A 25806-nucleotide genomic window follows, 5' to 3' on the forward strand; every position below is an offset into this window, starting at 1 on the left:
GTTCTCGTGGGCTGGCTACTTTGTGTTGTTCGTCGAGTAGAACAAGCACCCGTCGTCGTGAATCGTAACTCTCGAAACCCAGTTTGTGCTGGGGAGCTCTGCAGGCAGCCAATTTCAAGCGGAGTAGGACAGCCGCCGACTGCGCTTGTGCCGTTGCCCAGCGTCCATTTTGAACTCTGATGACATCGATGCAAGAACTGGTTGCATCGATATCATCAGCTTACGTTGCCGCGTGTCTACCAGCTATTTATGCTGTGTACAACTGCAAGAGTTACTTCGTCGTCACTCGGGAGCTGCACGCAGGTATTTTCGGTGTCTAAATTGCCGTCTGCTCCATGACTCTAACCGAATTTTCCCGTTTTACAATGGCTTCCGGTAGTTGCTAGGTTCTTTCGGCGTCAATCTAAGTTTTCACAAATCGCTCTATTTGCCTGTATAACTCAGAGAGAACGTAACATAATGGTACGGCTTGGCTTTTCGTAGTCTTCTAGCGTGGGCTCCTGATGCATTTCCTCAAAGCTCGCAGAGGCGTACAAAATACCATATCCCGCACTTCCGCTCGAGTTATGCGATCAGATCATAGACTATCTCTGGGACAATCCTCGGGCACTTGCAGCCTGTGGCGCGACATCCCGCGAATGGGTGCCCACCAGCCGCCTTCATTTGTTCCGCCGCGCTGTCGTACACTGCGGACCGCGATGCCGTACCTTCCAAGACCTCCTGGAGACTTCCCCGTTGTCCCCAGTTGCAGTTGCCCCGTACGTCCACGAGCTCGTCATCAGTAGGGAGAGACCGCCACCCTTGGAGGACTACCTCTCCGAAGACGAGGACGATTGGACTAATGAATCGCTCCTCTCCGTTCTGTTTTATCTCGATCAGGTCGAATGCCTAACACTTCGGTCTCTCCAACCTGAGGATCTAGATATAGAGGCGCGGGTGTGCCTCGGCACGTTTTCCCCCTCCATCCATACTCTTCACATGGAGTCCGTCGAATTTAAAGCCGGTATCGTACTCAGGCATCTGTTGTTCGGTTTCCCCAGATTGGAATCGGTATCCCTACGATCAGTAACTTGGGAGCACTGGAAGAAACCCACGGACGGATTGGAGACAGCGTCCAATTCTGAGGGGAAAATCCAGATTCACAAGCTTGTAGTGGAGGAAATGCTGCATAGTGAACGACATCGGAGTCACGGGGGGATCGAGGCCATCACGAACAGGCACCGCGCAGGAGTGCCCTTCCAATTCTCTCTTCGCCACTTAGAATGGTCCTCCCATGCGTCGGATAAACAATGCAACATCCTGAATGGGCTGTTACGGGAGGCAGGGACGTCCCTACGAACCTTTAAAATATCATTCCATCCTCGCACCGATGAGCAAGGTACGTGACATGCGTATTTTCCCCTTCACCGTGTAACATCGTGGCACTCGTAGTGTATCTGAACGACAAACTCAACCTACTGGCCAACACTCGTCTCGAAAATTTGCAGATTGTCTGTCCCAGGGATGGCTACACCATGGTGCAGTGCGCTTGGGTACCGATGCTCCTGAATCGCATCAACTCGACTCAATTCCGAGAAGTACGGATGGTGTTTGGCTCCTGTGGTTTCCAGGAAATTTTCGTCGGATTCCTGGACTGGGAATTGACGGACCAAGCCCTGGCTGCGCTGGGTGAGCGTGTTCCACAACTGGCCATAGTCTTCCAGATTGGCAGACAAGACGAGGTGATGAATGAGTACGTGATGACGGCTATCACCGCGCGGTTGCCCCAGGTACGCGCTAGAGAGATGCGCATCGGGATGTCCGTTACTTGCTCCGTCGTCGTCGATGAGGCTGTGTTTTCGCGGGAACTCTTGCAGTGGTGGTAAGCCTATATGACCACTTTGTGAGCATCTTACCTTCCTTCATGTTAGTAACGCGCTGATCGCTGATTCTTAGTCCAAGAGCCTGTCAATGTCGTAGGCTCTGTCAACTCTGCCCGACTTGGAGTGACTGTGTCTACGCACTATTTACCATTAAACAGATTTTCTTGATTTTCTTGTATATGTAATCTTTCACAGATCTTGGAGCTCTCTCTGACAGTCTGACTTGACTTGGGCGTAATATGGTAGGGGGCACTGGACAATGATCAGATACAACGTTCGGCCCTTTTACTTTTCGTGGTGCACACATTAAAATGCATCATGCACATGGCGTCCCCGTCATCGTGCGTGGTCGTACATTGACATGCACCAGTTTACCTCTTGTTTTGGCAAATCACCCCGATGCATCATCGTTTGTTTCGATAAATTGTTTTGCACAAATGCTGTCATCTACTGTCTGTTTATATAATATATATCACCGGAATGCAGAGATTTGAATCCCTCCACACGGTGAATTCTCGATGTATTGAGTTGTAGAGGACAGGACATCGTTCGGCAGGCAGTCTTGTCCACCTAAATAAGCATATATTTAGCAGGCTTAGGTATAAGAGCAGTATGCTCAGAAGTGGCGCACAAAGATGCTGGTACACGGATTAAATGGATTTTACTAGTAGCAACACTGTCGATGCAATTTATCCACTCACATTCGTGCACCTGCATGCACAGTGTGCAATGGCGCGCATGACCCTGTATGCACTTAGAATATTGGCCGCCATAGTGAATTGATGCACAGCGATGCCTGGCAGTGATGATACCGGTGTGACATGCTGGAGCACGACTCACGTGATCGTGTTTGTCACGCTAGTCAAGGTCTTGTCTTAGTGACTACTGTTCTCATGACCACCACGACGCTCATCTACTTGTGCTGATATTCCAACTAGATGTTATAAGTTGTAGATCTGCATTCTGCGTGCTAGCTCTGAGATATCTGGGTCGAGCTTGAACCGGACCATTCGCTTTGAATTTGGAGGCGTTGGAGGAACTCCGAAATGTGAGTGACTGTTACACGTGTTGCGCATTTTAGAGGGGGGAAAGGAAGCGTCTCACATAGAGTTGGGAAATTGCTCCAGTGCAACCTAGCCAGGTTGTTGCGGTAAGGTCAGGTTGGAACTTCTAGGTCCGAGCGACCGTCCAGAAATTGCTGTGCGATATTATTTTGCTGCTGTGGAACTTACTGGTAAACGTCGTCTAGAATTTCAAAGCAGAAAAACGTTACATTGAAACCTACGCAAGAGCGCATCCCCATGTCTTTGAAACTCACCACCCCAGAGGCTTTTCCTGCGTTTCCATTCACTCCCTACCATATCCAACTCGATCTCATGCGCCACCTATATACCTCTATCGAGGATAGAAAAGTTAGCATCGTCGAAAGTCCCACTGGCACAGTATGTAAACACATACATCTCCCATTGTCGAAGTGATGTGGCTCACGATATTGTGTGCAGGGAAAGACACTCAGTCTTTTATGTGCCTCGTTGACATGGTTGAGAGATGAGCAGAACAGAGCACGACAGGGACAGTTGGATGCTCTGGCAGGTGATGGTACGTCTACCTTCTGGACATACACTGCGTTGATTAATTACGCACCCTGAACACAGCAGGCCCTGACTGGGTTCTTTCCCAGACAGTTGAACGGCGTCGTCGCGAACTGGAGGCTGACGAGCTCGAGTATGCTGCAGCTTTGGCCAAAGCGCGAAAGAAAGAAGCAGCGATGCGGATGTTGGCCAACGGCCGCGTACGCAAACGAATGGTGGGTCATCTCGCGTCGAATTATCTCAAGTATGCTAATCGAGCGTTAACTACTGAGCCTCCAGAAACTAGTAGCAACTGAGGATACGTCGAACGATGTACTGGGTGACGAAGATGCCGCGTTCTTGCCTGACTCCCAAGCGCTCTCTGATGACAACGCAGAGCAGAGCAATATCTCCCCTGCTGTTCGTGCACTTATGCAGAAGTAAGCGTTGCGTTGCCTTTTTCGTGCGTGTCTCACGCGTTCTAGGTTGCAGCAAGGCGCGACCGCGTCAACATCGAGACACGTTCATGATCAGGAGCCAACTTGTACAAAAATCTATTACGCTTCTCGTACACACTCCCAGCTAGCTCAAGTTCTGCACGAACTTCGGAAACTCCAACTGTTGCTGAATGTCTCTGTAGCAGTTTCACCGGGGGCACCACAGTCTTCATTACCTTCCATTGCCGTAGGGACTCACACGAAGCGCCCCATCTTAGCAGTTAACCTGGAAGCCGATAAGGATGGGGATTCTGCAGATGATATCAGCGACAACTCATGCAATGTTCGTGCAGTGTCGTTAGGCTCGCGTAAACAGCTTTGTATCAACCAATCACTACGTGGGCATGTGGGGGATCTTGATGAAGCATGCAGACAGATGCTCAGTGGTACGTGGTGCCAGTGACCCCTGGTTTCATGCCCCGGATTGATTTATTATCTTCGTCTCATCGCAGAGAAAGGAAAGAAGCGTTGCGGGTTTCTCCCTCCACAGGACGAAGAAATCCATATGCTTGATTTACGAGATCAGATCCTTGTATGTTGCTTCGTTTTGTCGTCTTTACGATATTGACTAGAGAACCCACTTGAACCTGCTTCTGGTGCACACAGGCAACACCGAAGGATATTGAAGATTTACTTCTTACGGGGAAAATTGCAGAAACATGTCCGTATTTTGGCTCGCGACGGGCAATTCCACAAGCACAGGTGCACGATTTTTTTTGTTGTATCTGTCACAAGCGCGTTCAGTTTCTAAAGCACTGTTGCTGATGTCGACTTGACGGCAGCTTGTGCTGCTTCCATACAATCTGCTTCTTCAGAAGACTGCTCGTGAAGCATTAGGAATCAACTTGAAGGACCAAGTTGTAATCATCGACGAAGCGCACAGTACGTGTCTCATTTGTTGTCCCCAGTCGTCTACTCCACGTTCTGTTTATATGAAACACGGAATCAGATCTCACCTGTTCACGTTCCTTCAGACCTCATCTCTACGCTTCTATCCCTATCAACCACCTGTTTACCTCTACGCACGCTATCCACTGCAAGGCATCAACTCTCGATCTACCTCTCGCGCTTCCGGACTCGCCTGGCTACCGCGCACGCTCTGCATCTCGCTCGCCTCATGGGCCTGTTGGATGTTCTCACGCAGTATGCCGAGGAGTGGCGTGATATGCAAACTCCTAGAGGTGGCGAAGATCGGCAGGAGCCGGCCAGGAAGACCGAGTCGAAGCACCGTTGCTCGAGTGTAGAGGTCATCACCTCCGATGAGTTACTCCGACGATTGGGCCGCAAAGCAGAGGGCGTCAATTTGCTAGAAGTCGAGAGATATCTTCGGAATAGCAAGGTACATTTTCTGAACGAACTTCTTTCACAAGTCAGGTCAAAGTAACTCATATCCAGATTGCGCGTAAGATATCTGCGTATTCCTTGAAGGCGTTAGAGAAGGCAGCCGGTCACGGTATGCTTCTGTCGATATGTTTGTATTCCATGACGTGTTGACAGTTGCTAGATCCGGCGAAGTTGTCCAAATTAGCACGACTCTCAAGCAACACACCACCTCTGCATGCAGTAGAAAATTTCATTTCGGCGCTGACGGCCGCAAGTGATGGTATAGTCCTTCTGAACATCTGTTGATGGACCGATTCTGAGACCTTACCTAGATGGCCGCGTGACTTTTTCAATGGTGGACCGCCAGGTCGAGATTAAATACCAGCACTTGAATCCATCAACATACTTCCAGGAGGTGATCGATGAAGCCAGGTCGGTTGTATTGGCCGGTGGCACCATGTCTCCGGTGAGTATTTCGGCGTAGTTTGTTCCCTGCATGAGACACCAGAGGCATGACCTTCGTTAGATTTCGGACATGACTAATCAGTTGTTTGCCGACCTACCGGGCGAGCGCATGTCCACCTTCTCGTGTGGGCATATCATACCACCGGCGAACTTGCAAACTCTGGTGTTAAAGAGGGGCCCCCGTGGACATGAAATGCAGTTCAAATTTGAGCAGCGCAGTGATCTGCAAGTTGTACGTGTCCTGATGTGCCTTCCCATCGCCCGTGGGTGCTGGGCTGAAAGAATCGACTTCTGGTGCAAACTAGATTGCAGAACTCGGTCAGATGCTTGTGAATTTCGCGAGCATCATTCCCGGCGGGATGGTCGTCTTTCTTCCCTCGTATGCTTTTCTGCACACGGTGATGATCGCATGGGAGAAGAGTGGTCTGCTGGTGAAGATCGCTGCTAAAAAGAGGGTATGCTGTTTAGTGCTGCGCGATTACCTGATAAGGACTTGTTATCAGGTCTTCTCGGAACCACAGGAAAGTGGCCAGGTAGAGACCGTATTGCGGGAGTACGCTACGGAGATCCACGATTGGGTGCGTCTCTTCCACGATTGTGGGGGAGGAAGGTCACTTTTAGACACTTAGCCTAACCGAATGTCTTCCAGCCGCAAAATATCGCCTGTGCATCTGCCGAGCCCAGAAGCAGCAAGGCCGGTGCGATGCTCTTCGCAGTGATCGGTGCCAAACTGTCAGAGGGACTGAACTTCACGGACGACCTCGCTCGCGCCGTGATCATCATTGGACTGCCATTCGCTAACCTCGCGTCGCCGGAGCTGCGCGAGCGGATGAACTATGTCAATAGGTTGGAACAGCGTCGCTCTGGTGGGGGTGGCGTTGGAGCCCATGTGAAGGCACCCAACGGTGCGAAAGACGCCGCGACCGAACTTTACGAGAACATGTGCATGAACGCGGTTAACCAAAGTATAGGTGTGCTTTGCCTTCATATGGACGACAATATGCTTCTTACCCCTTGACAGGACGTGCAATCCGGCATCGAGGAGATTGGGCATCTCTAGTGCTTGTCGACAGTAGATACACTTCACCCCGTATCCGTAACAAGCTGCCTAATTGGATCGGCAAGAATACGATCGTCACCGATGGCTTTGGACAAGCCATGAAAGAGATGGGCAAATTTTATCGGAGCAGGAGGGAAGGCTAGGGGTCTAGGATGGCTTTAGACTGGCATGGAATACATCGGTGGGTCGTAGTGCATATCCTTATTATCTTCGTTCTCGTGTATGCCGGAATAGAGCAAGTAGTATGTCGGAGAGCGCATCTGTCACACTTCCCCCTCAATCAGTCATGCAGAATGCGTTATTGAAACTGACAGCAACAATATTATCATTATTATGGTCATCACCACTCCCGTCGCTCCAACCCTCTCCTCGGGCCATATGTTACATTCGGAGATGTTCGCGTAAGGTCACCACACTCGACCTGATTCAAGCTCGATGGAGGCCCACGCTGCCGTCTTGCACGCATCACAACGATCTTGAATTAAGTTGAGAACTTTACGGTCTTCCTGCCGCACCTAGAGAGTATCAGAATTAGGTATAGGTTCATCACATGCAAGTAGAGAATTTGGTACTTTGGGGCATGGACAATTCCTTGCCGTATGCTTATGCGACGAACTGAGTCCGCACGTCGGTGATCCGCAGTCTGTCTTATTCCCCGACTCGTAAAGCTTGACATAATGCTGATACGTAGCAATCAGCGTCGCAATACATGGTCGATGGAGGAAGGGGAGCGACTCACTTGGCACTTCCTGTGGAAGTTTCCGAAACTGCCAGAGGTATGAGCATACCGTCCGAGGATGAGTCAATGGTTCGAAGAGATAGAACTGACCACTCTGCTTGACACATCTTGAAAGTCTAGATACTGGGTGAGTTATACAGGTAGGGCGCTGCTGGGAGAAATGCTCACAAGAGGTTGACGTCGGTTGATCGAGTGGAGGGATACGAGGACCGACGAAGTAGTCGTTATGTTCGTGAGGGTGGATGTTGAAATGCATCTATGGAGTAGCAGTAGGTTTATATACCCCTCTCAGCATTAAAGAGAGCGCAGGAGATCCGGGAGGCAGCACAGTAAAGTTGAAGGAAGTAGCATATCACCAATAGGCTTGTCTACCTCGAGGCGCAGGCTCCGATCTTGAAGCGTGGGCACCGGAAAGCATCAAAGCCACGAGACCGCGTGCCTTGTGACTCCACTGAGGGACGTTCACGATAGTTCTGCTTCCGAGGGACACACAACTAATGCCGCAGCTAGAGTAATGATTGAATAATTGAAGCCGGCGTGGCCGATCTCGTTGCACGTTCTATGAAACTGCGCAGTGGCTCATGTTCTTCAGAGGAGAGCTTTCGTTGGAAATCCATACCGTCGAGCATACAGAGTCCGCCTCGTTGCAGAGGGCAAGTGCAATTAAGACCCCGGCCCGACGTGCCACGCAACACGAAGGATCCGAGAAGATTTGTCTTTCCCGGCATAGTGCGGCTGTGATCATGTTTGAACCCACCAATCTTCCAGTCCATGTGCATTCTCGTAGCGGGTTGTATGGGTGATTACATCGCAGACTATCAGCGCAATCCAGAGGAACTACCATCAGCGACGTTCTTATAAAGTTGCCATTCTCGGACTTTGAAAAAGACGGTTTGTGGCTGTGAGCGCTAAAAGACGTGCCTTAGTGGGATTCGTGCAAGCCGCAAGCGTCACGGTGATTGACTTTTGTCTTAAGCTATCTTCTGCATTGCTATAATATAACCTTGAAAAATCACACCACTCGCAGCTGGTGCAATGCGGTGTACATCGATAATCGATTGGCAATGGGAGTGGATTTGGCGCACACTTCGTGGGGATGCAAAGCTTGCATGTAAAGCCGTGTAAAGCTTCCAGAGGTGGACACGGTGTGTATGTATTCGAGCTTGAAACATGATCGGAGAGCATTAGACGCGCCTAGTGAGATGTGGGCACAATAAGACCGAGTCAGCGCCGTCTGGTTGACAGCGAACGACAGCTGCTGGAGCATAGACAGCGGCGCAGCATAGCATGGGCGAAGCAAACTCCGACAGAAGGTGAACATCGCACATAATCCAATCATAGACCGTAAGTCTTCATCGTCCAGACTTGGAACCAAGCAATTATGAAAGATGGTTAACGAAAATAGCGATACAGATTCACCTATGAAATAGCCCTAGCTCACTGCGGATACTCATAGAAGCCCTTCCCGCTCTTCTTGCCCAGCCAACCCGCGTCAACCATGCGCTCCAGAAGGATACTTGGGCGGTACTTGGAGTCACTAGTTCCGGCGTAAAGCGTCTGCTGAATCGCAAGGCATGTGTCCAGGCCGATGCTGTCAATGCCAAAGGCATCATCAGTGTCCGGAGGACGCAAGGAGAAGTAGCGGGGACTCACAAATCGGCTACTCAAACGAGACAAATGGGGCAGTGATCAGCGGGAGCGTACGAAACAGTCGCAGACGATGAGAAATCAGATAGGATGGGCGAACCTAGCTGCAGTGGCCCCATTGGGTGGTTCATCCCGAGCTTGAGCGTCTTGTCGATATCATCGCGTGTCGCTGTGCCCTGTCAGAGATTGGCGTCAACAGAGATCTGACGAACCCACCCCTTCGGCTCGCACGCCGTTGGGAAGAAGGGTGGGCGGAGTAACTGACCTTCTCGAGACACATGATAGCCTGAGCGCAGCAAGTGGTCGATCACAGCAGTCCGAGTTTCCAAGCCACGATGGACCGGAGATGAGTGAAAGTGGGAGCAACAATATAGGAGTGGATGGTTTAATTGCACATGCGTTGATCGGCATGTTAGGCGGTGACTAGGGTGGAGGGCAGTAATGCAGCGCGTACCTCGTTGATAAACGGCATTAGAAGTGCATTGGAGACGAAGCCGGGCACGTCCTTGGACGTTGTTACTTCTGCGTAAGCCGAGTTGAAGAGAAGATGGCAGGGCGTCCAAAGGACGGCGTGGTGAAAACAAGTGGGTCAGACATGCACGATGATCGGATCAGAAGAGCGACGAATATTCAAGGTCAATTCAAGGAGACAAAATAACGGCCTTTTGAATGACACGGAACAAGGAGCTTGCAAGATGGTGGCGTTCTCCACAAACGCCCTATGCGATAGCAGCGGCAGACGAGGGTGGATGTAGAATAGAGCTCGTGAAGCAGAGTTTAATTGACGCCTACGCACCCTTCCCGCATGCTTCTGCAAAATTCTTAGCACGCGCCAGGGTTTCTGGCGACGTTTGAAGCGCCGAGATCAACTCAACGAGTTTCTGGTTACGTGTAGAAGGGGGGTTGGCGTGCGCGTTTTCGGCAAGGAGGAGGCACAATGGGGTCAGACGATGTCCACGTGACGTCGAGCAGGCAAATATCATGAGCGTGTGAGAATGACAGAGATGAATTGGAGTATCACGTACCATTACTGGGACAGGGTTGAAGAAATGAAGGCCTGAAGGACAAGTGAGTATTTCCACGCGAAGAAGAAAGAGAGCATCGTTCACCGACAACTCGAGAAGCACTCTTCTTCCCCTCCACAGAGGCAGCCTGGCCCTCGGCAACAATGCAAGCTGCAATTTTTGTCATGCTTATAGAGGATGTGTTCGAGGCGAGGATGGCTTCTGGAGAGACTTCGGCGGCGAGTGTCCGGAATAATGTCTGTTTCAGGGGTAAATTCTCTGAGACGGCCTGAATACACAAAGCGTCAGTTGAGGGTGTGACACTACTTTGTAAATGCCGCGTGTATGATGGATTAGATAAAATGGTCGTCCTTGCCATGGTACTCTAGTCAGGTCAGCGAACCCATCGCTGATGCGCGAACACGGTCAGCGTGGCTCACGCTATGAGTACACATCGCTGCAGACAATGAACTCGCTGCTCGCCTATTACCATTATACAGATATCAACCGTAAGCGATTTCCCACCGAAGTCGATTGAGGCGGAACTGGAAACTTAGTGGCCGCATGTTGATATTGCGGTGATAGCTCGTCCGTAGACTGGCGCGCAAGCGGTGGAATATTCCTATGCGTATACGATTCATAAAGGCATGCATACCTCGATTACCATATCCACGTCGCGCATGCCTTTGATTCCTTCCTCCTGGGATATCACGCTCACGCGCTCGCGCGCGACGGACGCTTGTTCCGACGTGATTTTCCCCTTGGACACGTCTTTGGTGAGAAGCTTGTCCATGAGCGCAAGGCTGCTTTTAATCTGAGCCGTTGAGCGATCAAACAACATCACCGGCACTCGTGCATGAAGAGCGGAGACGTAGGCAATGCCGAGACCTGTGTCCGATGCAAAGTAAGAGAAATTACGCGATTCTGGCTCAGAAAGTCAGCTCACCCATTTGTCCTGCACCGAGGACACCAAGCGTCCGAATACCGTGCACTACCGACATTCTGAAATAAAACTTTTGAACAAGACTGGTTTCAGCGCACTCCAGATTCGCCTCTAGCAACGATTCCACATTTTCGTACCTCGACTGTTTCAAAATGCCTGAACGCGCTGACTGAGAATAGAAATGTGCCAGAGATTCTAAAAGGTAGAGACAGAATTTATATGTCGGCTTGTCTCCTGGTGGAGAGCCGGGCCTCTGTGAATTATTACAACGGCGACATACGATACCGATCCCGACTCCCGTTCACTAGCAAGTCACGTGTTGCGGGGTATCCCAGACTCCTATTGGTGGGCTCATGGGTGGGTTATTGGTGGGTGACTCGGAGGTGGCGCCTAGAGTACGAAGAAGTTCGAGCCACCGCGTCTTCCTACATGTCATTCAAATGTCATGTTATCATGTTCACTTGCTCAATCGACACTTCGCTGACGTTCAGCGCTCAGCGCTCAGCATTCAAACGTCCATGCATCGTGACTAGCTATCTGTTCAAAATAAAGTCTTTCTGGTACCCAGGTGAATCTCTCGAGTTTACGCTAGGTCGCTTCCGAGTCCTGGGTCTGACGGGCCGCCTGACAGGAAACGATCTTTTCTTATCTTCATTTGTGCCTGCCATGTGGGAGTAGTTGACAGCAGCAGCACCATGAGTCGGATTTTGTGTAAGGTCGGGATAAATGAGGCCCACAGTGCATCTACAACATCGCCAATCTTATCATTATTTGTATTCCAGTGCTCAATGGTAACTTGTCGACTAACACGAGGCTGATCGCTGACTTTAGCGACACTGTCCTTGAGCGCATGTCTGGGTGGTGTTACAGGTGTGCTACTTATATCCATGCATTTCAACGTTTTGACGACAGAATTTCTAACTCGCAATAGTTTGTCTGTAACACAGCATGACAAATAACTGGGTCATCTCGGGAATTTCACACCCCCGTGGCTACTCTTGTATCATCCGGTGCTCTGGAAGAGAATAACAAAATTACCGACGACGAACAGCTAAGAGCACCGTATGGATGTTCAGTCTGAGGGGCGAGATGGGAGATGCGGCAAACTTACTGCTGGCAGCATATTTGACTCAGGAGACTAGACTGAGACTGGGATAGGTGAGCAGCCTACGCCAACAGCACCTGCGAAGAGAACACATCAATACGGACGAAATTCTGTGTATTCGCACTGACGAACCGCCGAAGAAATTGTCCGTGCAGCAAACAGGAATGTTGTCGCTAGATGTCAGGGGAATCACATTCAGCACGGATCATAGTCTCATCAAGACGCTGTAGCTCACCAGGTGCTCCCACCACCGACATTGACACCTCCGCCGCCGCATGCTGTGGCGATCATGCCATCAGGCAAGGTTGACCTGTCTATGCGGAGCGCGTCGATGATGATGTTCGCCTCGTCGCATTCGGGTTCGAACGTGGTTGTGCAGCAATCGATAGATCCTCCGCCGTTGCAGGTTGTGCCGGAGCTCTGTGGGGCTGCAAGAACGTTGACGCCGGAGAACGCCAAGGCGAGGAGGGAGAGGATGCGCAGGCTGAACATGTAGGTGAGTTGGAACTGGTACTTGACAATTTTCTGTTGAGCTAGAGGACAAAACGGATGTTCTTTATAGGTAAGTTCTCGACATTTCGTGTTCGTGCTATGGAATGGACGTGTTGTGTCGTTGTCAGCGAGTATCCTGCGACATGTATTGAAACGAGTAGCGTCAATTCGCGTGCATTTTTCTCCGTTTTCTCAGAGATTTACTGGTCTCCCTCCATCGTATTTGTTCGCTCATTCTTTGACACATAAATTATCCTCCCTTATGCTCTAGTTTCTCCTCTCCGTATTCTTGGCAACGTCAAGGGGTTAATTGTGACGTGAACGTCGACCGCGAGACCGGAGCGATACTCGCTATCAATCATCTAATTATGAGACCGTTTGGAAGCAGTCTTGTTCGGCCATTCAGACACCTTGCATATCCCGGACATCATTCGTGTCCAGTTGCAACGAGATTGACTCATGTTCGGCCCACTCATGACTGATTCCATTCAGTCTGAAGACATCACGTACACTGGAAGATTACTGTGCCTCTTGTGAATACCGTTTGTGAAGAGGCCGGTGACTTCGCTGTATTCTGTCCACAACACAAAATGGACATCTACTTCTATATGTATGTCACGGTTGCTCATTCGTCCCATCATACTGTGAATTCATCTTTCATGCAGTTGAACTCGTCTTTTTCAAAGCATGTGCATTGTTGATTATGAGTATGGGAGCAAGTGTTACATCATCGTTCGTACAGCATCAGAAGACGTTATCCGGTTCATGTCGGGTGCAATGCCCGCAAGTTCTATGCAATATTCCGTTCGTGCGTGCGACCAGAGCTTCTGTGGTGCGGATCAGCTATCAGCAAACTTCTTGTTCCCATAACATCCAAATATCTAAAATCGGTCACGAAACTCTGACTCGTAGGTGCATTCATGCGAATGACATTTTGTGATCATTAACATGTGAATCTATAGTACCAAGATTGTCTGGGGTATACGGCCCATCTAGCCCTCGTCACATCGCCTTCACCCTAATCTGACTCAAATTGGCGAATGTCCCACGAAAGTATCTACGGACATCGTGTATTGCTGAGCGCAAGTCAATATGGGCGGAAGTTGCATGCGTACCATGTTTAAGCAAAGGAGATTCCACATCATGGATTACAGCGAGACTGGGATGGGCGAACAGCCCACACCGATTAGCCCTGGGAACAATATTCATCAGTTGAGTGCGTACGCCCTGCAAAGATGCCAAATACTTACCGAAGTAGTTATCCGTGCAACAAACCGGGATGTTCTCGCTGGAAAATACAACAACCTCAATCGGCTCTATCGTCCTTCGCTCAACACAATTACCGCTTACCAAGTGCTGCCTCCACCGACGTTGACACCACCGCCCCCGCAAGACGTGGCGATTTGACCTTCGGGCAAGTTTGACTTGTCCAGGTTGAGCGCAGTGGTGAGAACGGTCGCCTCGTACGAGTCGGGCTCGTACGTCGTCGTGCAACAGTCGATAGATCCCCCGCCGTTGCAAGTCGTGGGCGCCGAGGAGCTCTGCGGTGCTGCGAAGGCACCGACGCCGGCGAGCACGAGAGAGAGGAGTGAGAGGAGGTGCATTTTGAACATGTGAGTCAACTTGGAATTATGTCGCTGAAGCTGCAGATGTGGGATGCGAACGATGTTCGGTTGATGAAGGACATAGAGGTATTACGACGGGATTTTATAGGTGAGTTCGTTCGGCTATCGTGTTCAGCGCATGGAATGAACATGACATTGGGATATCAGAGAATGCTTTGCGGCGTTAAGGGAGACGAATAAGCAGTGTTGCTTCCAATTTTTTGAGTCCGTTATTCGCCTCGAATTCGTGAGCAACAACACGTTCGTTAATGACTTGACGCTTCTCCCGTCGTTTTCCTGCCCTATCGGTCTTTACTGCTCATCTTACCGAGGTTTTCGGCTCTGGGATCGATGCAATGATCTCGGTGTCAAGTTGTGCCCGATTATGGGCTGTCGTGTTTGCAGACAGTTCGAATGATGCTGCCAGAAAACCACGGATCTGCATGTTCGCAAGGGAATCAGTGTTGTGCCGAAGACGTCCCCAAGCGATGAGTCTTCATCCTCGCGGACGTTGCAGGGTGCGTGAGATTCGTTACGATATTTCATTCCTTCCTGTGAGATGTGCAGCTGTTGGTTCTGTTCGCATTCGCTGCTTGGGCATTTTGTGGTATTCCTGCGAGTGAGTCATCGAGCTCAACCATGTATGCTTGTAATCAACCCGGCCTCCCCTGCAGATTCCGCACAACATTGTACCAACTTTGTCACCTAGTGCGGAAGACGTGTGCGTGTGGGGCGCGCCTCTGAGGCCGGCCGGCGCGCCAATTCGGCAGGCTTGCCCCTACGGCGAATATGCGCGCCAAACAAGAGCCGTGTCCATTTTCTTGAATTCATCCTTCTGTTCTCCGTCCTCCCGATCGCTTATGATGACGCGCTGGCCGTCATGGTTGTCCTCCGCAATGTGCAGTGCAGGCTAGCAAGTTCGGTCTCGTCGCTCGATTACCTCGTGATTATTCCGTTTGATCAAGGTCGTGTCGCTCATTCGTTCGCATTGCCAGCTTGCAGACATAACCAGTGTGGCTCCGCTCGTTACCCTCTGTTTATATCTCCTTAGGTTTGGTCGATTCAAACCTAAGTTCCTCGTCGCTGTCTCGCATATGGACTCAAGTTAACCTTAGCATATATGTAGATCTAGACGGATACTTCTTCGTGTGCTCATACAGACTAATATTTGGCGAAACATTTTATCCATGCGTTACCTATGTCCGCTGTTCTGTTTAGACATTCTTCGCTACGACAAGGTACATGCCCGACTTAGAACTGGAGCTGCATGACCCGTCCCTCCCCTCTCCTTCTCCTGTCTCATTGGGGGGGGTTTTGAGTATCACCTTGAGGCCGATTATTCTGACTTCAAATGTAGGACTCTCATGGCGTACGTGAGAAATGCAAACTACAGTGGCTATGCACGAGGGCTGAAGAAGAGAAATGTCTCCAAGATCTGCCTGACACGGCTCCGTCACTTGGGGACGAAGGACAGAGAGAGCGATCCGTCTGCGACTTTACCATCGACCGGCGACCATTCGAATACTCGAACCATGCCCTCCAACCATGCACGATCCTCTTCAGATATACGCTGAGAAGTGTAAACATACAGTTCGTCGATCACGGCAGGCGGCTTCTCCTTTGCACGGGCTTCATGCCGCGCTTCAACCATCTTGTGAAGCCCCCTGATTGAGACGCCTGCATCACTTCGAATGTTTATGGACGAGAGCCGGGTGAAAGGCCATGCAACAGGACCGCTGTCGGTTCCAGCATAATCGACGACATTGTTGATGCTGCAGATATTCAGCCCTGAGATATTGAGATGCTCGAAATCGCGAGCCAAGGAAGAAATCTTGACGCAGTCGTGAGCATTTTGGAGGCAGCCGATGAGAGACAGTGTGCGAAGAGACGGGAAGTGGACTGCATGGTGTGCGATGAATTCTTCATCTTCGCCTAGATCACCCATGTCCTCCAGGTTGCAGCAAGATATTCGCGTGAGACGTGGAGCCTCTAGAACAGAGAGGAGGTTGGAGATGGCACAGACGCGCATGCGTGTGAATACAATCTCTTCTAGAGGCTCCAGTGACACCCTCTCCATGCCTTCCCAATCGAACTGCACGCCAACATCTTCCTCGAAGTTCAGGTATCGGAGATTTCGCAGAGGTTGCAGTAGTTCTGCTACGTACATCTCGTCGTAGTCGCCGGGCGGAGAAACAGAATGATCAAGCATGAGTCGCTCCAGCACAGGAAAGTTCTGTCCTGAATAATGAGAAAGACAGCAGGCATTCTCCAGAATCAACTGGCGCAGTTTTGGTGCTGTGAAGCTGACATCGAAAGGCGTGTTTTGGGGGAGGATGAGATGGCCACCCTTTGAATAGGTAACCTGGAGCTCTTCCAGGATATCCGCACTGCCTCGCAGAGAAGAGACGATCCGCGCCAGTGTCGAATCAGATGCTGTGGAGAACGAGAATGTGCGCCATCGTTTAACGTATGCGAGCAGGATCTTCAAGTGCCGCATCGCCATCGATACTTCGTAAGCATGATCTATTGGAACACAAGAGTGGTTGGCAAGGACGATGTCCAGACCGCGGGAACCTGAACGCGCAATGAAAGAATGAAGGAATCCTGGGTCACGCATGGAGGTGGTATTCACGACGATCGTTGTCCACAACAGAGAAGTATCGACTGCTACTCCTCTCCAGAAGCGGCAGACGGACGCAACGGCAAGAGTGAACACAGGACTTCCTCCCATAGAGCGCCCGCTCGACCAGCCAGTTTTGAAAATGGCTTGCAGGACATCTTCTGAGAGACGATAGATGGGAGCTTCCCGCACTCGGATATCCCGAAAATTCTGCGAAGACATGCTCTGCGACTGAGAACGTTCTTTGCCCACTCACGAACTTGCAGATCCAGCGCTGTGCATAAAGGCTCAAACACACTGTCTGTGAGCAAATTTCGTAGACTTACAGTGCTAGGTGGATCGCTTATGTCGGTTCTCCTGCAATGTGTACGTCAAAGGCACGCTGTGTACTATAATTCACAATACTGACACACTTCGCAGAAGCTCCTGATGAAAGATTCTCGCACGAACTAACGCGCACTAGTACTGTGAATGTGAACTCGCTGCCGGCAAACAGTATATAACGTTTGTGGTGCCCCTGATAACTTCCGTAAAGTTCTGTTGTAATCAAAGGATACTGGACTAGATAGTTGACTTCTGCGAGAGATGCCCACGGGCATATGGTCGACGTCTATCATCGTGGACACCACCTCCACATGCTCTGCATCCATATTGGCTTCATGGCGCACCCGCACCGTTTCATGGAGGGTCCCGAGGTGGATTCCCGAAGCACTTCGTATTTTCAACGCGGTCAGCCTGGTGCAAGGCCACGGATCTGGCCTGTCACTACCTGGCAATTGTTACACGATTAACTGTTGAGTCTAATAACGTAGTGAATAGCAAAGTTCAACGCATTAAAGTCACGCATGCCTCAATCATACTCTCATAATGCATGTAGTCCAACATGATACGGTACGTCATCACACGACGAGCCCAACACAGTAACACGCGAGCAAAAGCACATCTAGAACGTTGACGGGCGGTGCGCGACAAATGTCGAGCGAACCTTCTGGACGCGGTGAGGTAGAGGGAATTTGAGGTTGGGGACCATAAGCTGCTTGATGTATGGCCGGCGGACGTCCTCGGTCTTCTCAATCTCGACAACACGGAGAATCTACAGAACCAGAAGATCAGTACCAAATCCACTGCAAATTGACAGCGGGCGGAGTAGCTGATCATAAGGGAACGTACGTGGATAGACCGGAAACGGGCACGGTGCCTGGCAGCCATATCCTGGTACAGGCTCTTCACGGCATCAGCGCGGCTGAGCTCACGGAACTCCTTGTACATGTTGTGTGTACCGGAACGCGAATCGTAGCGGAGCCAAATGCCGAAGACCTTGACTTTCAAGGGCTTCTTCTCATGAATCTGAAGGACGCGTCGCGCGAACGCCGTTAGCTCCCGCTCCGCCTGCCATTTGAACGGCTGCAAGGGATAATACACACAACGTTGACCCCGATGATTTCACCGCTGGCCTTTTTGACCTTCTTCAGTTGTCTGGAACGGAGTCAATTTCGTGTGCGGAGCTTACGGAGTGAGTAGACGCACCGGAGGAAATACCAGAAACGCGACTTGGCGACCACCTCGTTGGGTGCGAAGATACGCATGCGATAGATTTTGGGAGTAGGATCAGCCTCCGTGGGCAAATGGCGCCCGACGACCTGATATTCTATGATGGGCATCTGCACAATTGGCAGTGGTCAGTAAGTGAGATGTTCGGCACCATCCAAGCGATCGATTTCGAATCCACCCCTATGCACGCATTTTCGAGGTGTAGGAAACGAGATGTAGGCTGTACTGGTATGAACGGTGAGTTACTCACTTTTACGGCCGGCTCACCTCCGTTGTTGCTGACGTTGTCGATGGATGGGGTTGAGAACGTTAAGGACCGTCGCAGTGGAAATAGAGTTTGCGATCTTGGTTGAGTTTGAAATGTGCTCCTTTTGGACGCGGCGGTGGCGGCAAGGTGGCGTTAAGTTCGTTTCTCGGAGACCTGGCATAACTTCAAGCAATACACGCACAGTACATTACAGCGATTATACTGGCTATCACAGAACTGATAGGTCTTGTACGACGTAGTATTTCTCCAGAGTCCACTATGTGCCATACAACCCACTCGGCAACAAACGTTTACTTGAATAAAACGTGATCCAAACGTATGTTACATGAACAGAGAAACAGAAACACAAGAGTAGCCTTGAGGCGCCAACAGCCTATTCCTGCTGTCTACTTGCACATCTCTTGCAGACGATGGTTCCGCAACGTTTACAACGCTGTTATGCACAAATGGCAGTTGACACGAGTCTGAGACTAACAATGGATATCACTCACATTCACGCGGATCCACAGTGGGTACTGTATTGAGCAAGCGCCACAAAACTTCCGAAGAACCATGTAGCAACCTTTCCAATCATGGCCACAGGCACATGGATCTGAAACTTTGTAGGTAGTTGCCACTAGCGCACCGTTCACGAAGCTAACTTTGGTTATTTCTCGTTGTTCTGCCATATTGGACGTTGTTGGACAGGAAACGGAGTGCTTAGGTGTAACGACGGCACAGGACGTAAGCATGAAGACTCCGGAAACCTACTTGTAGATGAAGTGTAATCAGGGCCTTTGGCGATGTAGGCTCGTGGATGGGTAAGGATCGGTGACCGTTGCGAAGAGGTGGCGATTCTCAGACGGCAGAGACGAGTATATATACCTGTACGGAATGAGTGGCGCGAAGCTAGACGCAACTGTGGAAGATCTAAGATCATCCCTTATTTGCTCCTGCACGCTTTGAAAGCTCTCATGCGCATGGAGACAGAAAGGTATCGCTATACACTCTGTAATCTCGCTTTCATCAACGACCACATACACACCGGTAAGCCCTGAATGACGACGTCCTTACCTGTTGTCCCAGATGCTGCAGGAATCAGAGCAAGTTGAGTTACCGCAAGTTGCCACCAATGCTCAAGTACATTGATTATTATTCGCAATCTATGTTCAATCTCCCATTTCAATTGTAGGAAGGGCAGAAATCGCATTGAACCTGCACATGCAAACTGGATGGCGATACAAGCGGATACAATTTCAGAGCAGGACAAGGTGATGATACACGCACGGAGGTGGCTCGAGAAGTATTCTGGGCGGCGACGATCAAAACAGATGTATGGCAAACTCACGAGCTACAGCCGGTTCTGCCGGCATCTCCTGCAGGCCAGCATCTCGCAACCTGTACAACGCTATGTGGAGCATGGTTGCATTAGTGAAAGGTGTCCATCCAAACAAAAAGATCCTACTTACGAGAAGGTAAATTGGGAGTCTATCGTGACAGGACTCACAGTGTCCTCCTCCGCGGCGATACTGCCAATGCGCGTGGTTACAATCGTGGTCGTCCCGCAGGCGGTCAACCCAGGTCCTTATGAGAGTAGCCCTGTCCGGCACCACTGCAGCATTTACTACATTTGTAGATCGGGAAACTGCCCGGTAATGTACGGCCAAAGGCTGGTTGCGAGGGGTAGTGACTGTGGCCGGCTGACGTCCTGTATGTGCTTGGCTCGCCGTAGCTGCAGCAGGGCGCTGAGGTGCGGACCCAACAGTCGGATTCCTCCCGACGGGCACTTGGCCATACACCGGACGGCGGTCGACATACCAAGCGGGTCCCGCCGCCGGCCTCACAGGGTTCGCCGCTGGGCGGATCGTAGGCGCAGGCGCAGGCACTGCACCGGCGGGGGCGAGAGCTGCTTGAGCAGGACGCGCACGAGCGACTGGATTGGCGCGGAAATCCTGAGCTACCGCGCGGGCGGGGGCGGGGGCAGCGCCGCGGCGCAGCTGTGCATCAGCGCGCGCTTCCGCAGCAGCAAGCAAGCGACGCTCGTCCCACTGCGGGCACGCGCACGTCTTCCACCTGGCGCGGCAGAGGTAGCAGAACTGCGTGCGGCATCTGCAGGTCATGTGGAAGCATCCGTGATTGAGCTCGATGATTTGCTCGCAGCCTGGGCAGCGCGACCAGCCCTGCGCACGCGCCAGTGCCAGGACGCGCTGGTCGTTGCCGTCGTCGCCGTCGCACCGGTGACCGAAGGTTGCTTTCTTCTTGCACCAGGAGCATGTCTCAGTACCGCATCCGGGAGCAGAGCACTTGTATGTCGGCCAGAAGATCCACTTCAGCGAGCTCTCGATCTGTGCACCGAGGAAGCGGCTGCAGGACTGGCGAGCACAGTAGACACGTTTCAGTGTGCTGAACTCCTCTGTCTTGGACTTGAAAAGATTCAGGAGTTCTGCAGTCATGTGCTGTTGCACGGATTCGAGAGGGATTCTCTGCCTGCAGCAGCGAGGAGGGAAGAGCGATTCGTCCCTGGTCGCCGCCTGAAAGAGCTCCAGAATGCACGCCCTGTCGTAGTAATCTCCACATGGAGCTCGTATTTCCACGCCTCGAATTGGGTCCATGCAGATGACACAACTGTGACCGGTCAGACTGGAGCGATCCGCGTCAGCACACATGAGGTGATGAGAAGATACAAGACTTACGGTGGGTCGGGTGCTCGTACGGGAGTGGTAGCGGCAGGTGGCCGCTGATTCCCGGCTGGACTGTTAGTAGTAGGATATGTTGCCGAAGTACATGAGTGTCATTCTCAGACGTAGTGAAAACAACGACTCGCCTCTGTGTTTGCATATTGGTGCCGGGGATAGCTGACCCCCACAAGAAGCTGAAGAAGCCAGATCTAGTGGGTGATGTACTTAGCTAGTCAACTGACTTCAGATAAACTCGGGCCCACCCTGTACGAGTAGATCGATTGTGCGGTAGAATTGGTGTAGGCCTAGCCATGGGAGGGACATTAGCGTCTCCACGCATGCCCAGTTCTAATGCAAGGGCATGATCCCCCTCGAAGACAGCAAAAAGCCGAGCTTCCTCTTCAGCGAGCTCGAGCGCCAACTCACGATCCGATTTCTGCTGACCTGGGCGTCTCGCACCTGAGCGTAGGATAGCGATGTCCTCTGCGCTGAGTCGTGCAACAGATGCACGCAAATCCTGCTCGACCGTCCGGGCTGGACGGCGGGACGGACTTGCTGCGGACGACATGCGAGAGAAAGGATAAGAAAGACGTGACTGCCGAGGCGAGGTACTTATATCAGTGGGACACCGTTCACATAGAGTTTGATCTGAACGTGACTTACTTTCAATTTCTGGAAGTCTCCTCGCTATATACCCAAGCAACTTGCAGAACAAATTTCAGAAGCTGGCCAACGTGGTTTCTCGACGTAAGAAAAATGACGGTTAGGGTCCTCTGAAATTCTGAAGTGCAGATCGTCTCATCATACTGCGCAACCTTTCAAGCCGCAAGAGAAGAGCGATAACAGTGACAGAGAGACATCACAAAAAGCGCCGCCAGATTTTATCTATTTTGAGTAACCCAAGAATTTTATTGATTGTAATAGGATTGTAGCCGAAATGCGAGACCATTACGATCGTGTCACAACGTGAGAAATAATGTCACACCAACTAATCGATGTGCCACATTTTTGCACCTTCCAACGGTATTGCGCTCCCATTCCATTCGCCTTTGGTCGTGACACAAGGCTTTGCCTCCTGAGTGTCGTGAACTTCCGGCTACTTCCGGCAACTGTACAGCTGCAAACTCCACAACATGAGTGGCGGGTCCGGCTCCATCGCTCGTTGCTCCTTCCTTCAACATTCAACTCTCGCCATAACTGATCCGTGGTCACTACTATAACCTTTTCTTTTCACAGGGTTTTTATTGCAGGTTTCGACATTTCAACTGTCATGTATTTCTCCCGCTCAGACGTCACCATCAAGATCACACCGCACCCTGCTCGCGTACTGGCCCCGGATATCATGCAAGACCTGTGGCAATCATCGGCTGGCCTCCTGTGTCATCTTCTTTCTCTGGTTGCCTGACTACAATGTAGTCTCTACTCTTTATGCTGGTGTGGCTTCAGGCTCCTTGGATCCACAAGCATCTTGTATTCTCGTGCAGTGACTCGTGCCCAGGGGTTGGACTCAAGCATTGTGCTGGAGAACTGTACATGTTACCACAGTGCTAGAAGCAAGAACCGAACTGTGAGGATCAAGGACAGGTGCGGTGCATTGTGCTCGAATCTGGTCGTCAATGTTCGATATACCGGCTCCGGTCCCGTAGTGTTGTGCTCAGGTGGATCCCGATCCCCGACAGAAGACTTACGCAGAGAAGAATGTGTATGTATCCATCCAACTCCCCGCAAGTACCGCTGGCAAGCCTGCATCGCCTACATGTTCTGCTGTGACTCAAAGCTCGTCGCACCTTCCCGTACCCGAGACCACATTTCTCAGAGTCACTGGGTACCGACACATGAATGCGAAGAAGCCATGTTACGTGTTCTGCGTCACGCGAATGATCAACATTCTGCACGCTGGCTACGGTTTCCCAGTGCCTTTCCTGGTGGATCCTGACAGAGACTTATGTGAAGGATACCGGCTCCGTCATATGGTACTCGTTGCCAATGTCATGAACCCCGCGCTGCCTACGGCTTTCCCCTGCCTGTGGTAACCTATCGCTCCGCAACATGCTCTAAAGTGTCACAAGTTATGCAGCACGCCTCCAGTTCACGACGCCCGACAGATCTGAACCCGAGGATGCCGTTCATCTATTATGAGATCTCCGATGTGACCCTAGCAGTTCCGGCCCCTCAGCGCTCACCACCGCCCTCAGCACCCATGGCCGCTTTTCGTTTCTTTGTATGTACGGCAGGCAGATGCCCACACATGTACATTATACCCGCAATATATATCTTTTATGCACACTATTATGCATTGTATGTGATACATTGAGGAAATTGCAACGAGCAACCTGAATGCTGGCAGCCGGCGCAGTAAAAGTATTCTAAGCAGTAATACACCTGTGCCTGTTGCAACCGATACACTATGTGATTTTATCTGCATTTTATCCGAGTTCTAACATTTCATTGTTAAGACAGATTGCCCTTTTATCCATTCCGGTCATTCTGATGATTTTATCTATTCTAATGACATTCTATTACGATATAATGGCATTACAAGTTCCGCGCCTTTTTTGTGATGGACCTATACATGCTAGGATCACTTTGTGGCAGGTAGATTGGAAGTCTATGGAGGCTCGATTCACAGCGCCTCCCCTCGTCGGTACTGCCAATGCGCATGGTTACAATTGTGGTCACTGCGCAGGCAATCTTGCAACCCAGGTCCTAATGAGCACTGCCCTGTCCGGAGACTGCGGTGCTTGTTATATTTGCGATTCCGGGGTGTGAAACCCTCACCTTTTCCGCAGTGTCAAGTCTGCAGTTCCAGGGCACGCACTGAGGCTCTCCGAGTGCGCTGAGGTGCGGCAGTCGGATTCTCCCCGACGGGTGCCACAACAAGCAGGCGACGCTCCGGCACCGGCACGCCTTCCACTTGGCACGGCAGCAGTAACAGAACTCCGGGCGGCATCTGCAGATTATGTGGAAACATCTGTACTTGAGCTCAATGATTTGCTCGTAGCCCGAGCAGCGCGCCCACAGCACACGGCGGTCGTCAAGCACGTCGAGCACGTCGAGGCAGACGTGAAAGAGGGCGATTTCCTCCTTGCACTTCAGCAATCTCGCACAAGTCTGGCACGCTCTGGTGCGTATGGAATGTCTGGTAGTTATGGTGCCATGCTTGGCTTTTCTTCGCCAGATGTCACCACAGTCAAGTCGTGTCAATACCATACAACCCACGCAAGCCATATACCCCGAATGAGTCGGACATAGAATTGTACTATCTACAGTCTAAAATACAATCTCGTTCGTGTGATGATCAGCATATTTATTAACATAGAAAGCTTCAAAGCAATCAAGTGAGTGATAGAAGGGAAATTTGAGAGGCAGTGGCCGAGGACCAAAAACAGGAAGGAGGTGCGCATTGCGCAGAAGGGAATCAACGTGCAGAAGTTAGCCGTGCGACAGGGTCAACTTGAAGCTCGGTATTGCAAGCTTGTCATTAGACTGCCTGAGGTGCTGACTGGCAAGTAGTAGTAGCGCAGTATCATGTACCATAAAATGAATATTGAATTGTGGCAATTCGTCGAAACCATGGCTCCTGTCTGTCTAATCTGTGGCTCGTGAATGGATTCGTAGCAAGTGTGGTGGTTGCATGGTGCCATAAATACATATCATGGATATTCGTAGGTCATTTATAATACCATAGACATTTCTGGTGGCATGGCGGTGCATGGCGGCGCATGGCGGGTCTGGCGCCAGATGCCCCAGACTCTTGCGAGTTTGCTGATGCGGCACCAGGAGCATGTCTCAGTACCGCATCCTGGAGCACGACACTTGTACATCGGCCGGAAGACCCACTGCAGCGAGCTCTCGATCTGTGCACCGAGGAAGCGGCTGCAAGACTGGCGAGCACAGTAGACACGTTTCAATGTGCTGAACTCCATCTCAAACTTGAAGAGATCCAGGAGTTCTGCAGTCATGTGCTGTTGCACGGATTCGAGAGGGGATTATCTGCCTGCAGCAGCGAGGAGGGAAGAGCGATTCGTCCTGGTCGCTGCCTGAAAGAGCTCCAGAACTTTGCACGCTCTGTTGTAGTAATCTTCACATGGAGCTCGCATTTCCACGCCTCGAATTGGGTCCATGCAGATGACACAACTGTGACCGGTCAGGATCCGTGTCAGCATACATGAGATGATACAAGACTTACAGCTCCGGCGGTGGGTCGGGTGCTCGTACGGGAGTGGTAGCTGCAGATGGCCGTTGATTCCCGGCTGGACTAGTCTCCCAAAGGCAGACTGACACTTTGCTTCAACCTTCGTTCCTCAGGATATCCGTGTCTGGTGTCTGCTATCTATAAGGCGGCACAAGGCACATTCCACCTTTTTTCCTGGAGAAAAACCTGGGGAAAACAACAAA

At 51.1% G+C, this 25806-nt stretch overlaps 9 protein-coding genes across 9 annotated transcripts; 3 read left to right on the forward strand and 6 right to left on the reverse strand.

Annotated features, from left to right (window-relative positions):
* Window positions 1-188: 188 nt before the first annotated feature.
* Window positions 189-1865, forward strand: SCP_1101450 (predicted protein; the record flags this gene model as incomplete). Its single annotated transcript, XM_027762581.1, has 4 exons — window positions 189-303; window positions 380-462; window positions 520-1378; window positions 1432-1865. 4 exons carry the CDS (start codon window positions 189-191, stop codon window positions 1863-1865), a joined length of 1491 nt encoding a protein of 496 aa, XP_027618382.1.
* Window positions 1866-3163: 1298 nt separating this feature from the next.
* On the forward strand, window positions 3164-6921 carry SCP_1101460 (ATP-dependent DNA helicase CHL1; the record flags this gene model as incomplete). The annotated part of the gene is made up of 17 exons (XM_027762582.1): window positions 3164-3304; window positions 3365-3461; window positions 3521-3669; window positions 3734-3873; window positions 3919-4316; window positions 4383-4462; window positions 4537-4632; window positions 4713-4812; window positions 4905-5269; window positions 5326-5383; window positions 5435-5533; window positions 5586-5719; window positions 5780-5950; window positions 6024-6173; window positions 6222-6296; window positions 6368-6689; window positions 6740-6921. The coding sequence occupies 17 exons, from the start codon at window positions 3164-3166 to the stop codon at window positions 6919-6921; spliced, it is 2757 nt and encodes a 918-aa protein (XP_027618383.1).
* Window positions 6922-7185: 264 nt separating this feature from the next.
* On the reverse strand, window positions 7186-7624 carry SCP_1101470 (hypothetical protein; the record flags this gene model as incomplete). The annotated part of the gene is made up of 4 exons (XM_027762583.1): window positions 7186-7293; window positions 7351-7458; window positions 7518-7545; window positions 7608-7624. 4 exons carry the CDS (start codon window positions 7622-7624, stop codon window positions 7186-7188), a joined length of 261 nt encoding a protein of 86 aa, XP_027618384.1.
* Window positions 7625-8954: 1330 nt separating this feature from the next.
* Window positions 8955-11169, reverse strand: SCP_1101480 (hypothetical protein; the record flags this gene model as incomplete). Its single annotated transcript, XM_027762584.1, has 10 exons — window positions 8955-9108; window positions 9171-9177; window positions 9265-9340; window positions 9430-9450; window positions 9619-9686; window positions 9961-10045; window positions 10190-10221; window positions 10274-10457; window positions 10824-11056; window positions 11115-11169. 10 exons carry the CDS (start codon window positions 11167-11169, stop codon window positions 8955-8957), a joined length of 915 nt encoding a protein of 304 aa, XP_027618385.1.
* Window positions 11170-12249: 1080 nt separating this feature from the next.
* On the reverse strand, window positions 12250-12708 carry SCP_1101490 (hypothetical protein; the record flags this gene model as incomplete). The annotated part of the gene is made up of 3 exons (XM_027762585.1): window positions 12250-12293; window positions 12349-12389; window positions 12452-12708. 3 exons carry the CDS (start codon window positions 12706-12708, stop codon window positions 12250-12252), a joined length of 342 nt encoding a protein of 113 aa, XP_027618386.1.
* A 1143-nt stretch (window positions 12709-13851) lies between these two features.
* SCP_1101500 (hypothetical protein) lies at window positions 13852-14132 on the forward strand (the record flags this gene model as incomplete). Its single annotated transcript, XM_027762586.1, has 2 exons — window positions 13852-13919; window positions 13967-14132. 2 exons carry the CDS (start codon window positions 13852-13854, stop codon window positions 14130-14132), a joined length of 234 nt encoding a protein of 77 aa, XP_027618387.1.
* A 1633-nt stretch (window positions 14133-15765) lies between these two features.
* On the reverse strand, window positions 15766-17154 carry SCP_1101510 (predicted protein; the record flags this gene model as incomplete). Its single annotated transcript, XM_027762587.1, has 1 exon — window positions 15766-17154. One exon carries the CDS (start codon window positions 17152-17154, stop codon window positions 15766-15768), a length of 1389 nt encoding a protein of 462 aa, XP_027618388.1.
* Window positions 17155-17875: 721 nt separating this feature from the next.
* SCP_1101520 (60S ribosomal protein L20-B) lies at window positions 17876-18593 on the reverse strand (the record flags this gene model as incomplete). The annotated part of the gene is made up of 4 exons (XM_027762588.1): window positions 17876-18025; window positions 18103-18279; window positions 18357-18408; window positions 18460-18593. The coding sequence occupies 4 exons, from the start codon at window positions 18591-18593 to the stop codon at window positions 17876-17878; spliced, it is 513 nt and encodes a 170-aa protein (XP_027618389.1).
* A 1488-nt stretch (window positions 18594-20081) lies between these two features.
* On the reverse strand, window positions 20082-21976 carry SCP_1101530 (hypothetical protein; the record flags this gene model as incomplete). Its single annotated transcript, XM_027762589.1, has 5 exons — window positions 20082-20138; window positions 20200-21370; window positions 21424-21483; window positions 21555-21617; window positions 21672-21976. The coding sequence occupies 5 exons, from the start codon at window positions 21974-21976 to the stop codon at window positions 20082-20084; spliced, it is 1656 nt and encodes a 551-aa protein (XP_027618390.1).
* Between the last annotated feature and the right edge of the window lie 3830 nt (window positions 21977-25806).

The sequence above is a fragment of the Sparassis crispa genome (genome assembly GCF_003851025.1).
Source record: "Sparassis crispa DNA, contig_000011F, whole genome shotgun sequence".
Classification (NCBI taxonomy): domain Eukaryota; kingdom Fungi; phylum Basidiomycota; class Agaricomycetes; order Polyporales; family Sparassidaceae; genus Sparassis; species Sparassis crispa.